Below are 16,921 nucleotides of genomic sequence, written 5' to 3'. Positions count from 1 at the left end.
ATAATGTGATACCAACATCAGCCTGGTGGCACCTGTGGCACTCCAGGTGTTGTGAAACTACAAGTCCCAGCATACCCTTCCAGCAATAAGCTGCTATATATTGGAAACGCATGCTGGGACTTGTAGTTTCACAACACCTGGGGGTAAATGTATGAACATGCGGGTTCTTCAACACCCACGTGTTCAGCGTGTTCGGCGATTAAATTTCAAGCGGCGCTTCATTGTAAAGGGGAGTTTCCCTTTACAATGCAACGCCGCTTGAAATTTAATCGCTGAACACGCGGGTGTTGAAGAACCCGCATGTTCATACATTTACCCCCTGGAGTGCCACAGGTTAGCCAAGCCTGCCCTAGGGCACCTGGGCCCATAAAAAATGTGTTGATCCCAAGGCAAACCAGCTCTATTCTTAACATCACTGGAGCTTATCCTGACAACCCAGAGGCAGTAGGTTCCCGGGGTGGTAGTTTAAAGTGAGAGCATCATGAAGTACATTTGTGGAATTACAAGTCCCAGCAAGCCCTGCCAGCCATTGTGACTGGTAGCCCTGACTAGGATTACCATGCGGCTTGTCTTCCTAGTTAGTGTGACCAGCCCAGTATGGCATAGCCTGGTGCTGGTTGTCGCTCTTACAGGAGACCACATGTGTTATCCCCTTGCTTCAGCGGTAGCCTGCACTGGCGGCGATGGTTTTTGTGGGAGGGGACCATATTGTTTTTTGGGAGGTTTTTTAACAAATCTTTTTATTGAAATTCTGTGTTATAGTAACATTAAACGGTAAAATGAATCAAATAGTAGTTCTGAGCACATATTCATTTAAACAGAACAAACTTGGGCAGATCACATAAAAGAACAAAAAAATGCATTCTATCAACAGTAAAATACAATACATATACTGAACAGGAATATTAATAATTAACCACAATAATAGACTAGAGCCATAAACACATGGCACTCATTCCTGCTGCATCTGGCTGCTCTGAGTGTATGTTGATGCAGCCACATATATGCGCTCTATTTTAAGTTGATGTATCTGCGTGTATCTTACAATACACGCAACCACAATTTTGCTGTTGTAATTTTACCCTTACAATTGGGCCACAAAATTGCTCCCTACTCTAGATCAGTCCCATTGTGTGTAACCAACTTAAGTTGAAAAGAAGCTGACACAACCTCTACGTGAGACATAGTTAAATACAGTCGTGGCCAAAAATATTGGCCACTTGTTCTTTCTAATAATGCACCATTAATTCCAGACAAGTGTTGAAATGTAATCATATATTTGTATCCACATACGTGTTTCTTTGGTTTGCAGTGAAATAAAACACAAAAGGCAGAAAAAAATACTGTAGTCATCGCTTATTTCACACAGAAATGCTTAAATTGGCCAGACACAATTATTGACACCTTTAGTAGTGATTACAAATAATTAGATTTTAAGATAGTGATTCGCCTTCACTTTAGAACTGAACTCACCTGTGGTGAGTAGCAGGTGTCTGCAATATAAAAATCACTCATTAAACAAGCTTGAATAGAGAAAATGACTAATTCTCATGTTTTGTGTCACTGTGTGTACTGAGGTCAGAAAGAAAGTTGTAGCCAAGCATGGACAGTCTCAATGCTACAAGTCAGTCTCCAGACACCTTGATGTTCCCGTTCCCACCATACATATTTTATGAGAAAGTTTAAGGCCATAGCACTGTAGAGAACTTCCCTGGAAAAAGAAAATGTATTCAAAGATTGCAGAGCAGGATTGTTTGAATCCGTCCATCACCAACTCAATGCAAATCTTTTTCAGCCTCTGCAGATAGTAATGCAAAATGGTAGAAGACCCATGAAGGCCCCACTGCTGAGAGAGATACATGAGACAGCCTGACTGCAGTGTGCTTTGGCAAACTCCAGTTGGACTTTCTTATGTCTCTCAGGAGTGGGGCCCTCATGGGTCTCCTGCCATTATGCACAAACCAAATTCCTAAATGGGAGAATGTCCTGTGGACAGACGATACCAAATTAGAATTTTTTGCTGAAGTACATCATCCCTATGTTTACAGGAAGCAACATTAAGCTTTCAAAGAAAATTTCACCTTCCCTGCAGTAAAACATGAAGGAGGGTCAGTGATGTTTTGGGATTGCTGTTCTGCATTTGGCATGGAGTGACTTGAAAGTGTGCTTGGCATCATGCGGAAATTACCAGGCCATTTTGGAGAACAATGTTGAACCCAGTGTATGAAAGCTGGGTCTCCATCATTAGTCTTTCAGCGGGATAGTGACCTAATACACACTTCAAAAGCCCCCAGGAATGGTTTTAGACGAGACTGGCTGTTGTGAAGTGGGCAGCAATGAATTCCATGGAACATCTGTAGAGAGATCTAAAAACAGCAGTTTGGAGAAGGTACCCTTCAGATCATGCAGACTGAAATGGAACAAACTGCCCGTAGGGAAGTGCAGGAAACCGGTGATTGCAGTTATTGTGACCCAAGGTTGTGCTGCCAAATATAAACATTATTATGTAATTTTTTTTTTCATTTTCTGATTTAAAAGGAAATATAATATTCAATTTAAAATAAAAAAGCAAAGATTCTATAATATTAAAGAGAAGAAAATGCAGAGACCACATACTATTGTTAATTTCAGCTTATTTGAAAAAAAAATGCAAGGTAGCTAATATTGTGTGCCATTAATGTACATATCTTTCTGCAAAGAGTAATGCAAAATTCCTCTTACATTCCGAAATTGGTTCATTATTAGTTTGTTTAGCGTTTATAAATCTGCTTGCTTACTATAGGTTAAAGCATGTTTGTGCACATTACATCATGTTATTAAATAAGTCTCTACGTGGCTGCTGCACAGCTGAGCAAAGTGTTTGCTTTGCTGTTTGGGTTGACTGCCAATGGATACATATGAATTCTTTAAAATATTTCCCCATGCAAAAATAAGGTGCCTACGGTGACTGAAACTATCACAGCTTCTCTTCCAGGATTTTTCTGCCCTCAGGACTTCACAACATAAGCAGGAACTCTGGCTTCAGGTTCAGTATGCAGAGTGCACCTGTATTAACCTACAATGCTCTGGGATTTGCTATGAAACATGCTTTACAGGGAGTGGAGCTCCCTACTGACTGCAGATTCTGACAGGTGCTCCCATTGTTTCTCAGTTCCCCCATCTCCCCTTCCTGTCTTTTTCCTGATCTACTGTTTCATAGAAGAAATAATATCATACACAATAGCCATGTTGTCTACTGTGCTGTGGCTTCAAGAAAGTGTTTATCACTGGTAATTACAATGCACATAGCAATTGTCTTCAGCGTATCTAACAATTTTTTTTGTATTCCTCTCCATTTCCAACCTCATTAAATGCTGTGTGGTGACTCTACTTTAGATCACTTTTTAATCGACATTACTGTGTTGGTTTTCCCTAACTCCATGCTACTGTGTTTGTGTTTAGGATGTTCTTTGCACCTCCATCAGAATAAATCAGATAGAGATTTAGGACAGTTTTTAGGATGCTGTTTTACACACTTTGATTCTGGGGGCACTAATTCTGTACTAATTCTTTGTTTCCAGATGTTTATCATGCTATTTCATTACCTCCTGTATTGTAATGATCACAGGGGGTCTCCCTTCCTTCCAAAGCTGGGTTTCATTGACATTCTGGCTCCATGCCTGCTCTGGTACAAACATCTTATTGTATTAGGGCACGTGGTTAAGAGTGTGCTGCATCTTTTTAGATGTTTGTATCCTGAGCCACTTGTCAGCCCCTGAAAAGTTCTTTAAACTCTCTCATTTTACCGGAAAACATTTACATTCTCTGTCAGTCTCTTGTTCCTCTCTTTTATTCCCTCTCCCTTTGTCACTTGTGTTTAATGTGTCATTCTCTTTAATTTTGCTATTTCTTTTCCTCTCACTCTCTCTCATGTCCTGTGTATATCTGGTGTTGTGAACAGTGTTTCCTACATGAAGTATAGACTGCCTTTCTGTAATTTCCTGCAATATGGTTTTATGTACCCTACTGGATTAGTTGTCAGTGCATTTGTTGTGATCATGATTGTTTGTATGCATTAGATGGTTAGCAGACCTGCCAACAAAACTTCTTTTTCTGCAAGAGAGAGCTATGCATAGCTGCAAGTAAACAGATCTACTCAGTGTGCACAGTACAGACAAAACAGTAAAAGCTTGGCATTCATGGTATGGGGAAAAGATATACTGCTGGAACATAAAAGAGGATATTTGGTACAACACAGTAAAATGTGAATAGTGTGCTTTGTGCGTTATACAAAATAATTACTTTGCATGCAAATTTAGTTACATGGCCAGCATAACAACCCTTTGTCCCCATCTGATAATGCCATTCTGTTATAGCCTAGTGCTCGCCCCGCAATACTGCTGCTACATTGAGGCACTATACTTACAAGGAAGCAACCTTTGACTGTCTTTGGTTGCAGAGTTAAGATTGCATTTGCTAGTCTGATTGGCTTGAGCTCACTGCACAAAGTTAGTGCTGTCAGCAGTTTATTGTGTGCTATTCCAATGCTGACAGGTTTTTGAACTGTAGACCAATGTATTGTTATTATGTGTGTGAATGTTTTGCTTTTAATGCCCCGAGTCTGGCAGCGGTGCCCTTTACGTGACTCTTGTTGTTTGGATCTGACAATTATGTATGTGTTCCTCTGCTTTGGCCTGATTGTGTGGGATCTAGCTTGGTAGTGTGGGGCCTGATCTTGCAGTGGGCGCTCTTGCTTGGCAGTGCCTACGGTTTGCTCAGTGAGAAGAATTATTCAGTAAACAGTTCTGTTGTTCATTGTGCAGCCATTTAAAGTCTCCGTTTCAAAGCGGGTGGAGGGAATGCGCTTTCTATTAATACAGTTCTCCCCTCGTGCTGGCGAGGGACCAACTAACTGGTAAAGACAAAGAAAGAAAAACTACCAATTGGTAAATTAATTTGCTGCAAAAATAAGATAGAGAGAAGAAATGTTTTACAGATTTACACATAAAATAAGTTACTTTAGTTATTGGCTAGCTGCCGTTGAAGGAAAGCCTATTTTATATAGATGATGTTATAAATGGTGGTTAATGTAGAGAGCCGTCTGACGACTTACTGGGCTCATTACTTTGGGCTCATTACTTTGGGCTCAAAACTTTTTATTTTCTATACCAGTTTTTTTTTTATTATACTCTTCAATCTGTCTGTAATGCTCGCAAAGACCAGAATTGCTGGGAAATGACTTTCCTGTGGGTGCCCTGTCATTTTGAGGCTGAAGACACTTACCCACATTGCCTTGTGGATAATTGCACAAGCCTATAATACAGCTTGCCACTTCACTCCTGACAAATTGAGGCTCATTTCCCAAAATGTTGTTCAAGTCATTAGTACCCAAAAACCCCTTCAACCAAAAAATAACTATAACTAACTTCCTGTGAGCATTACATAGGGAGGTTCCAGCAGTGAAGAAACTATGCAGCTATGCAGCTCAGCGACAGCAGCTTGTTGATTGGGTGCGAGCTGCAGTATGAATTCTAATTTCACATCTTGTCCCTTAGTACAAGGCTCAGACTATTTTCCAGGCTGTGTACATAGGTGTTTTACATCAAGGCTTTACCACAGCAAATGTTGAAAACAAGCACAAAAATAAATACATAGGGCCTCACAGTTATTATACAAATCCAGCTAAAGTGTGCAAATTTGCACATACAGGATCCATGCAAGGGATGCAAATTGCAAATGCAATTTTGTTTAGTGGTACCTACTTTTACATGTATCGCAAATACTAGGCCGCTTTAGTTTAACACTGATTTAGAGCTGACTAGGCTGTGCCTCCCTCCCAACTCTAAATCTGTCCACACATTTTAAATTTGCTCCCTCTGTGCACGGCAACATGGCTCAGAATCGCAACCCCAGATCTTAAATAGTGTATCCTTTGTGGGGGCTGGTGCAAAGATATGAGATGATGGTTATCATTAGCATATTTTAGCCACTTCTGATTGGCTGTATATTAAATACTTAATTCATTAGGGTCTCAGCTCTATAATATCAAGTCACAGCCATCTGTTCACATCACTCGCTTGTCATTCCTATTTGTACTACCTACATGAAAGAAGATTTCCATAGGGTTTCTAAAGAAGTAAACAACCGATGTGGAGGTGTTCGAATTTAATTACAATTAATGTGTAAAATTCAACTTTCTCATTTATTAATAGCAGTCAAGACACTATCCTTTCTTGTGTATATGACATCTTATAACATTATTATATTCTGTACAAATAGGGCAATGAGAAGCTAGCATTTACTACTAACACTGTCAATCTCTATGTTGTTCGACTTCAACATATACTACTGTTATTAAGTTGTACGCATCTTGAGATACATAAAACTCAAAATACACATGTTTGTACACTGTTTTTTCCTAACAGGTGGAGGAAATTAATTGTCGATTTTATAAGTTTACCTGTTCAAAGATATTCATTAGCCATTTGTCCTTCTTGGGTTATACCAACCATTTGAAACCAGGTTGAAATTATAACTGATGTCATACATAAACCTAAACATATTGCAGAAAATCTACTTTCACTCTCACCCCCACCCCATGTAGCAGAGACAGTCCAGGGCTGATCTCTTGCATGTTTTTATGATTACGCCATAAACTACAGATATTATAGGGTGTGTTTTTTTAAATTGAGCTTGGCCTTCTGTGTTCCCCTATGAGCCCTCTCTAATGTTACTTCATTAGCTTCCCTCTAACTGGGATAAGAGATTCAGTTATGTAGTGGAACACGTAATTACTGCCACTACAGCACCTGTATCCACTCCCACTGGCTAAGATGCTCAATTGGGTTAACTTCAGTTAATCCATGTAAACATTCACAATCCGGATCAAAGCTCTGCTTATATAGAGAGACATTTTTCACAGCATACACCTAAATTCTTGTCTTTATTTATCATTAAATAAAATGCTAAATATATAGCAGAACTAAAGAACCAAAACCAGTACTTGTGTCATCATCACCAGTTTTTTATATAGCGCCACTAATTCCTCAGCGCTGTACAGAGAACTCATTCAAATTGGTCCCTGCCCCATTTGAGCTTACAGTCAAAATTCCCTAACACACACACTCCATTTTAAGGCTATAAAGTTGTGGCCTGTCATAATAAGTGTTGTTTAATATACTTAAATTATAACTAGCTCTACTGGCTCAATATACCAGATATGTAATAAACGTCTGACTGAATCCTCACCTCCCTGTTTCTGTTTCTGTACCAATGAATCCTATGTAACTAGTGATAAAAATGGGTTGAATGATCAGGTTGAAAATATAAGTGTGAGACCAATTTTACACTATCAGCAAGTCCAACAGCTAATGCTATCGCTAGCAGCACATACTCACTCACCTCACTACTTAGGAGACTAAGGGGCATATTTAAGAAAGCACGGTAGTGCACTATCGTGCACTTACCGTGGAAATCAGGTCCCGATGTGCCCTCCGCAAATTTATTAAAGGTGCATCGCAGCAGATATCATGGATATCTGCTGCTTTGCACTCCTCATCGTTTTTGAGAGCAGTCACCATTCAACAGTATGGTGACTGCTCTGGCCGCAATCTTAACAAGTCACGAAAAAATGTTTTTTTCGGGAACTTGTCATGTTAATGTACGCCAGCTGAAGCTGGCGTACATTGTCAAAATTGAAAAAATCAAATGCTGTCAGCTCTGCTCCGAAGAGCAGAGCTGGACAGCGCATGTGTGGAGGGAACACATGATCCCTCCCTGTCACTCCCCGTTCGCTCTCTGCAACGATAGTTGCAGAGACAGAGCGGGGATCTTTGTGCGCATGTGCAGTTCTTCAAACTTGAAGAGTCAAGAGGAACGAAGATGACCAGTAGAAGATCCTGAGACAGCACATCCCGAAGAGGCTGGGTAAGTATGATTTTTTTTATCACAGAAATAGCAGTTTTTCGGAACTGCTGTTTCTGTATTCCGTTTTTAATAAATTTGAGAAATACATCAATCCTTATCCATGCGATAAGGATTGATAAGTATTTCTCATTTTTCCCGATAAATGATAAATGTGCCCCTTAAATGTGATAGGAAAGTTGGGTTTTATATAGCAGCCAAGTGAACCTGCATTGATTGGTTCGACAGCAGCGCGAACAACATTAGCGGGTTAATGTATCAAGCTGTCAGTTTCCGGCAGGTTTGAAAAGTGGAGATGTTGCCTATAGCAACCAATCAGATTCTAGCTTTCATTTTGTAGATATTTTTTTAGGGGACCAGCTGCTTGGCATTATTAATACAGTATCTTAATACATAAGAAGGAACAATTTTTATCAGCACTTCTCCTTTCCAGTACAAATCTGAATATATCTAGCATAAGAGAATTCTGATTGTATTAGTTCATATTATGATCAAAACATTTAATCTATTTTGATCTAAATATTAGGGTTGAGCACAAGCATATTTCTTTTCTATTATGCTCTAAATACGTTTGGCAATTTGAAAAGACATCTTAACGGAACATTGATCTTCAATATTAATAATATTAAATATGTGTTTAATAGTTTACAGACTATTGATTATTTCATTGATATTATGAAAACCAAGCTCCATTGTCTGTGCGTGTGATATCGCTGTAGGGGACAAAAGGTACCTGCCTCCATTTGACACTTGAAAACAAGGTATAAATGCTCCACAATGTCCTTATGTTCAGCCTAGTGTGTGTAAATTTATTCTCTGAATGATTGACAGTGGCCTCACAAGAAGTTTAAACGGGCACCTTGCCCTGTAGTGTGTGAGCTGGTGAGCACTCAGTCAGTGTCTGGGAGAGATCTCCAGCCTGTTCTTGAGTGTTGACAAATTAGTCACCGCATGTGATTTCATTATTTCAGACATAAAACTATTGGGCATTGCTACTTCTTTACCTTTATTTGATTTGTCCTGTGTTATATCCCAACCTATTAGTCTAAAACTTAGCCTTATATAATTCAGTCTTACAGTGATTCTTTAGAATGGTCTATCGTGCTTTAATAATAACGTTATTTATCAGTATTATTTATGTAGTGCCAACATATATTACACAGCACTTTACAGAGTGTTTAATCATTCACATTAGTCACTGCCCCATTGGGGCTGACAGACTAAATTCTCCACCACATGAACACACACACACTCGGGTTCATTTCTTAAGAAGAAAATTAACCTACCAGATTGTTTTGGGACTGTGGAAGGCAAACAGAGCGCCCAGCGGAAACTCACACAAGCATACAGATTCCACACAGATATTGCCCTGGTCGGAACAGAACCTTTGACCCAAGCTGAGAGGCAACAAAATGTACAAAAGGAATGTTTTGAAATCAGAGGTGGGACTTTGATGTAACTGTCTTATTTTTGTTGTTATATGCATTCCCATCTGGGGCCTAAGACCTCCAAATGGTTACATGAAGCATTTGCACAGACTGTGACTGTAAAGTGTCCGTGCACTTACAGTGGATCTACACACCATTATTGAAATGTTTGGTGTTTTGTGATAAGCCTGAAATCAGACCCTTTTCTACCTTTAATGTGACCTTACAACCAACAAAATTCAAGTGAAAAACAAATATACACATTTTTAGGAAAAAGAAGTGAAAATAATAACCTTAGAATGCACTAGTTGCATACTGTACACTTCTAAACCAATACTTTGAAAATACCTTTTGCTCTTATTAATATTTATTATTGCTCTTGAATATGTTCCTACTAACTTTATATACCTGGACTTTGCAATTCTATCCTACTCTTCCCAGGAAAAAGTTCAAAGAGGGGACCTCCTGTGCACAGACCTCTAGCTCATTCCACAAGTTTTCAGTGGGATTGGGGTCTGGGCTCTGACTGGGCCATTCCAAGACATTGATCTTCCTTTTCTAAAGCCATTCCGTGACGTAGATATGTGCTTTGGATCGTTATCATATTGGTGAAATTCCTCATCATGTTCAGCTTTCTGACAGAGGCCAGTAGGTTTTGACCCAAGTTATCTAGATCTTGTGTCACAACTGAAGAAAAGCATGATGCTGCCACCACCACACCTCACAATAGATGTATTGTCTTTGAAGGCTCATTTTACACCATTAGTATCTCAGGAGAATGTAGCACAGAAAACTACAGGAACAGCTGATCTTTATTTGGGTTAAGCACAATCACTTTCATTGCTGGCAGGTATATGCTAATTATCTTTGAACATGATTTACAATGTGATAGGTTTACAGAGCTTCCGCCTCATTATGAAAGGATGTGCACACTTATGCAACCAGTGTATTGTAGGTTTTATGTTCACTTGTTTCCTAAAATTAAAATTTTGACTTTTGTTGATTGGTATATTACATTAAAGGTGGAAAAAGGTCTGATGTGATGATTTATCTCAGGCTTTACATCACAAACACATGCAGTTTCAATAAAGGTGTGTAGACTTTTTAAGCGCCAATTAGGCACACTTGCTCAGAATTGGATGTGTTTATCTGCATAGATTGTGTTAGTAATTGGACCTTTATTTTTCTTGGGTAGTTTGGCTCTTGTTTTTTTTTGTGTGTGTTTTTTTATGTGTCTTTGTGTGTTTTGTGTTTCTCTCAGTTGTGTGTTTGTTTTTCAGACAGTTGTACATGATGTTTGCCTCCAGAAAACTGGGAAACTATGAAACATGTTTGTATTTCCATGTTTGTATTTGCATGTCAGTATTTTCATAGTGGATTTTGGGATTTGTGTGGGTGGCAGTGGCAATCAGGTGAGGAGAAAGACTAAAGGATTGAGGCAGGACACGGCTAATAATAGTAATCCAACATAAAAAAGACATTCTATTGTAGCCTGTTTTCTACAATTATATAATATACTTATTTCTGTGTACTAGCGACATTCTTTCCTCCAACCAATGCCAACAGTGTAACCAAACTAATTTCTTGAAAACTCAAGAATAAAATATCCTAAAAGAGAGAATATTATTTGTTTACATATTTACATCAACGTGTAAGCTTCTACATGTATGGAAAATGCTGTCTGCTTTGCAGCCCTGAACAGAACCACCACTACTGCAGGGGGTGTGGAAGCTACGGCTTTCATGACCCCGGCTTTATGTTTAGCTTTTTTCTGCTCATATAAGATATTTTGTTGCGTGCAGCTTTGGTAGTACCCCTCTGGGAGACAAAGGGCAAAATACTGGTGTATTTTATTTTTATATCATAAATTTTACAGCACAAGAAAACTTACTAGTCAACCCTAGACTAAAGGGCTATAGTCACTGATTTCTCTGGACTGTTGTTTTCACTTCTCTGCTTTTAGCAGCAACAAAAGATAAGGAGGTGTGTGGAGGCTTGAAGTTCCACACACCGCCACGATCCTGGACCGGTCCAGCAGGAGCCCTGACTTCTAGACAGTCTGTCCTGAAGTAGAGCATCCAGCAGACAGCTGTGTTCAACCTTTTAAGTTCGAACTGGTTCCCATGGTGGCAGATTTATTTTTAAGCTGTGATTTAGAGATGAACTAGGATGCATTCTCCTCATTAGGCCCAATATGTCCATGTTAATGGATCTCTGTTAGCCCTGGTTTGGAATCTACCAGAGTTGGGCAAGTTTCTCTCAGGTATTGTTTGGTGTTATAAAATTCATAAATCTTTACTTTTTAAACCAAAATAATTGATATGTCTCTGCAATCATCATAAACTTATTTGTACTATAAATATCAACACAGAGCGGGGTACAATTGTAGATATGTGTGTGCAGAAACTGTGTGCAAAACAACTGCTACTGTACTGGAAGTTTTTATAAATGCCTCCCAAATGGCACTGTGTGCTTTTGCTACAACATTTCTGACCCAAATAGATACTGTTTTATAAATGCCGTGGTCCCAGTGGTGAGGGCCTACCCCTATTCAGTGAACCTTCAACCTGTTTTTTGCACGAAGGTGCTAGGGGGCAGGTGCCATGCATTATAGGCTTGGCACTTTACTGAGCACAAAACTTGAGAATGAATTGAGATATAGGGGATTGTATAGTTTGATGTACGTCTGTCACCTTATGCCCGCAAAGGCATCTTTGACCTGTTGTATACCAAAAAAAACTATTTATTGGGTATATTTTATAGTATTACATTATTATTATTGTTGTTGATTTGTAATGTGTCACAGTGCTCTGTGCCAGTATGGAGACTATGGCATACATAAATCAGTAGCATAAAAAAGTAGACAAAATAAATGAAGGTATGAATACAAAGGCTAGGAAGGCCCCCTCGTGATTCAGTGTACAATCTAATGTAAATGTACTGTTTAATCTTTGGATTTAGTCTGTAGAAATAAATGTAAGTAAATGTATGTGTATGTATATAAAACCTTTCCTTGTGTGTGGCATGTACAGTAAACTAAGGCAGAACTCATATATTTAGTTGAAATTTCAATGAAAAGCCACTTTATTGTACAAACACAGCAACATTCTATCAACTTATCGAAATGTGCTGTTGGGGCCTTTGGTACTGGCCTGGAGCAGCAAGAGTTAACTCACCAGTTCGCTGGGCCAGTCTAAGGCGATATGCGCAGAGGTTTGCTCAAGGTTTAATCACAGAAGCTTATCAACATTTGGTGAATCGTAACCCTACAGTAGGCTATCACCAGCGATAGCAGTTCTACCTCTGACAGTGAACCCTTGGCTTATAGGGTGCAGCTCTATCATCCATGAAATACAAGTGTTTTGCTGGTCATAGGGATTTCATCCTATCATAAATATGCACCTAAATCAGTGAGTGACATAAGAAGTCACATGTACTACAAGAAAAGAAAGAATATCCTGCTCCTAGTAAGACAATAAATACAAGGTACATCAGGTACATCAATTAATATAAGTGAATATCAGAAACAGTATATCGGGTGTGGAAAATAATGAACAATTGGAAGATATTATGAAGTACATAGCAATAAACTAGAGAACAATGTTTGAGATAATGAAGCTATACTATAGAAATTGGCTGTCTCTATGAATGTTTGCGATAATGATGGAGATTGTATAGTAATTAATGATATGAAAAATATACACATATATCATTTTTATTTCATACACTCCAAATATCAACCAATTGTTCATCATTTGTTGCACCTGCTTTTGTTTTCTGATTTTAACTTATACTAATTGATGCACCTAATACACCTTATATTTAACCCAACATTGAAACTGTGGAATCTGTGCTTTAAAACTAAGCCCCCACTTTCCATCTGCTGACCAGTTTCACAGCATTCTGTATCAATAGGTATTGTTTATAACTGAAATGAACGGTCCATTGTTTTACATCTGCCAAGTATTCTGTGCAGTAGTAAATAGAGTCACAATATATAAGTTCTCTTACACTCTCTCACATTTGAGTTCTCATTTAAGCACATGTGCTTATACTGTAAAATATACTAGAGATGAGCGGGCTCGGATATCTGAAATCCGAGCCCACCCGAACGTTGCCGATCCGAGCCGGATCCGAGACAGATCTGGGTATTCCCGCCAATTGCAGAACTGAAACCGAGGCTCTGAGTCATAATCCCGCTGTCGGAACTCGCGATACTCGGATCCTATAAATTCCCCGCTAGCCGCCGCCATCTTCACTCGGGCATTGATCAGGGTAGAGGGAGGTTGTGTTAGGTGGTCCTCTGTCCTGCTATATCTCGTGCTGTGCTGGGGAAATAACAATGAGCACAGCACAAATTTTTTTAAAAAAAGTTATAAAAAAAAAATAATTATAAAAAAAAACCCAAAAACAATCCTGCAGTATAAGTCCATTGGTACTGCAATATTACAAAGTTCACTGATTCTGCAGAATAGACTGGGAATTAGTGGAAATGATTGTTATTGAATGTTATTGAGGTTAATAATAGCGTAGGAGTGAAAATAAACCAAAAAAACTTGATTTTAACACTTTTTATGTTTTTTTAAAAATAAATCCGAATCCAAAGCCTTAAATCCGAACCAAAACCTTTCGTTAGGTGTTTTGCGAAACAAATCCAAACCCAAAACCTCAAGCAAATCCGAATCCAAAACACAAAACACGAGACACCAAAAGTGGCCGGTGCACATCCCTAAAATATACTATAAAACTGCTACCAATTATCCAAGTAGAGTGCATACTTTCCAACAGCTCTAATTTTTGTGTGATAGTCCTGACTCGGTGTCTGAAAGGAGCATGTATATAATTACTGTTAAGAAATACATTTTGAATGCATTTCTTTAAAAATTCAAAATAAGAAAATTATAAATAGCTATTTATATTTAATTCACTATGAGCTACCACTGGAGGGAGCTGTTGTACTGCAGAGGCTTACAGTACCAATGTGCTAGTGGATCATGAGCAATAAGAAAGCCTTGTGTATACATAGGTTACCTGTGATTTACATAGCAAAGTCAAATGCCAACTTTACAATAGAATAAGAGCTTGCGCCCCAATGGAATATTGGGACACGTACCAGGAATATTGGGAGACGAGGTTTGTTAAAAGTTGTTATAATAGATGTAAGAAGTGCAGTCTTGGTATAACGATTCCAATAGTGCTAGCAAATGGGGTTTTAATTGAAATATGAAGACAGGTTACAGTTTCATAAAGTCATGTAGGTTGGATTTCCATTAGTAGGAAGCAGTTGTGACCGTGGGGGATATTTTTTCTCACACACAGCAGGCTTCCTGCTAATAATTACTTTGATAGATCAGTCAGTTACTTTCAGCCACCTTTTGTAGAAAAGTGCCATCTTTTATCCTCCGTTACATAGTAAATACAGAAACAATTTCAAAGATGGATTTAATGGAGTTAATTATTGTTCCCTCACCCTCCACCCATATATGACAGATTTGATGGCTCTGTAGAGCTTCATTCCTATCTGACTTTCCTGACACCCTGCTATACTGTACTATGCTATATGAGATAGTATATTATAGTGGTACCTACCAATCTATCACATAACGTAAGTGTAGTAGGGAGAGCCACATAAATAGGCCAGTCTACAAGAACATAAGATTGTCTCCATGCATGGTGTGAACACGGTGCTTGATCAGTGCTAGTATCAGTTACCATTATGTTGGCATCTTAAACTACCATGGGGAAGATGTATATAATTTGGGGTGGAGGATCCCATTAGAAGTAAGGTAGTGTAGTGAATTATGGGAAGCCATGAGAGAAACTTTTCTAAACTATGAGTATTGAATAGAGGAAGATAAATCAGCACTTTATGAACAACGTGTAAATCTACCAAGACATCACCTAACAAACATTGGTAAATAGCCACATTTATTCACTCTTGTGCAGTAAGTAATATTAGTAATACTATCAGTGGTCCAACTGGACAAATGCCCTCTTAGTATTTCTCTTGTGGCTGTCTTGTTTCTGTATGCCAACATACCTGTGCTGGTGAGATGTTCTATTTTTGTTTTTGCTGAAAGTACAGTAGGCTGCGTGCTAGCCTATATACACCATAGAGAACTATAGGATAGTGATCTTTGTATCCTTTCTCAGATGTATGGACGCTACACTCAGGACCTTGGAGTTTATGCAAAAGAGGAGGCTGCTCGGATTCGTCAAGAGAGAGAACACCGCAAACCAGGCAGAGAAGACCAGTCACGGGTGGCTGAGCTGAGGGAGTATGATGAGAGCCGCTGTGCCAAGTGTAAAAGTATGTATGTATACAAGAGTGTGTGGCTAGACCACTATAGGCACATGACACATCTATGGTAAGAGGCTTATCACAGCTGTATATTATGCTGTGTACCTCAACCTTATATTTATTGTTAGTGTTTGGTACTATAGAGTATAGCACCCGTATTAATTGAGCCTGATTCTCTCTAGTATTTGGGTAGTGGTACAATATGTACCTGCTCCTTTTTGTCCTAGTAATAGATTTGGTGGTTTCCTGTGAATATAACCCTCTTTTTCCCAATACTGTATCAGAGTTTGTTGATATACTGGGCCTCATTTAGAGTCAGACGTATATTCAGTGTGAAGGTGTAGGGGGGTCAAATTTAAATTGTGCAGACAGATTTAAAGTTGGAAAGGGGACCCATCCTAGCTCATCTGTAAATCAGAGAGTTACAATAATGGTGCGCAGTATTTGTGTACAACGTACTACAGTAAACTTTTTTTCTTTACAAAGGTAAAAGCTTTTTATTTACATTTTTGTTTCCCTGACTTAGAACCACTATGCACTTGAACATAGACTTTAGCACATGAGGTAGAGGGATTAGTATCATCATGACTGAGACTGGAGAGTGACAAGAACAATGCCACCCCTCCTGTTTCTGTATGAGCTATGGCACAGTAGAATGTCACTGAAGACTTTTAAGAACACTGACAGCCCTATTATTACAATTTCTGTTTCAGCACTGAACCTTGCCACATCTTCTGTGTCTGAGTGAGCTATGGTACAGTAAAATGTAACTGCAGATTTATACCAAGCTTGCCAGCCCTAGTATTTCTATTCAGTAATGACAATTAGCAATGGAACAATGGAGCTCTCCTCTTTGTTTGTATCCTATATAACACCGTACAATTTGACTGCAAATTCAGAAGACCAAACCTGCCAGCCCTAGTATTTCTATTTCAGCAATGACAATTAGCAATGGAGCTCTCCTCTTTGTGTGTAACCTATATAACATCGTACAATTTGACTGCAAATTCAAAAGACCAAGCCTGCCAGCCCTAGTATTTCTATTTCAGCAATGACAATTAGCAATGGAGCAATCAATGGAGCTCTCCTATTTGTGTGTAACCTATATAACACCGAACAAATTTGACTGCAAATTCAGAAGACCAATCCTGTCAGTCCTAGTATTTCTATTTCAACAATGACAATTAACAATGGAGCTCTCCTCTTTGTGTGTTACCTATATAACACAGTACATTATGTGACTGCAGATTTAGAAGACCAAGCCTGCCTGACCTAATAATTCTATTTCAGC

At 38.8% G+C, this 16,921-nt stretch overlaps 1 protein-coding gene across 2 annotated transcripts in view; it reads left to right on the top strand.

Moving 5' to 3' along the window:
* The window catches only part of CLCN2 (chloride voltage-gated channel 2), an 86,403-nt gene that overhangs the window by 15,714 nt on the left and 53,768 nt on the right, over positions 1–16,921 (top strand). For both annotated transcript variants that reach the window (XM_075202449.1, XM_075202450.1), the window contains exon 2: positions 15,483–15,639. In XM_075202449.1, the coding sequence (XP_075058550.1) occupies positions 15,483–15,639 (157 nt within the window). The remainder of the gene's footprint in view (positions 1–15,482; positions 15,640–16,921) is intronic.

This window comes from Mixophyes fleayi, chromosome 3 (genome assembly GCF_038048845.1).
Source record: "Mixophyes fleayi isolate aMixFle1 chromosome 3, aMixFle1.hap1, whole genome shotgun sequence".
Taxonomy (NCBI): Eukaryota; Metazoa; Chordata; class Amphibia; order Anura; family Limnodynastidae; genus Mixophyes; species Mixophyes fleayi.
This window is presented reverse-complemented; position numbering and strand designations above follow the sequence as displayed.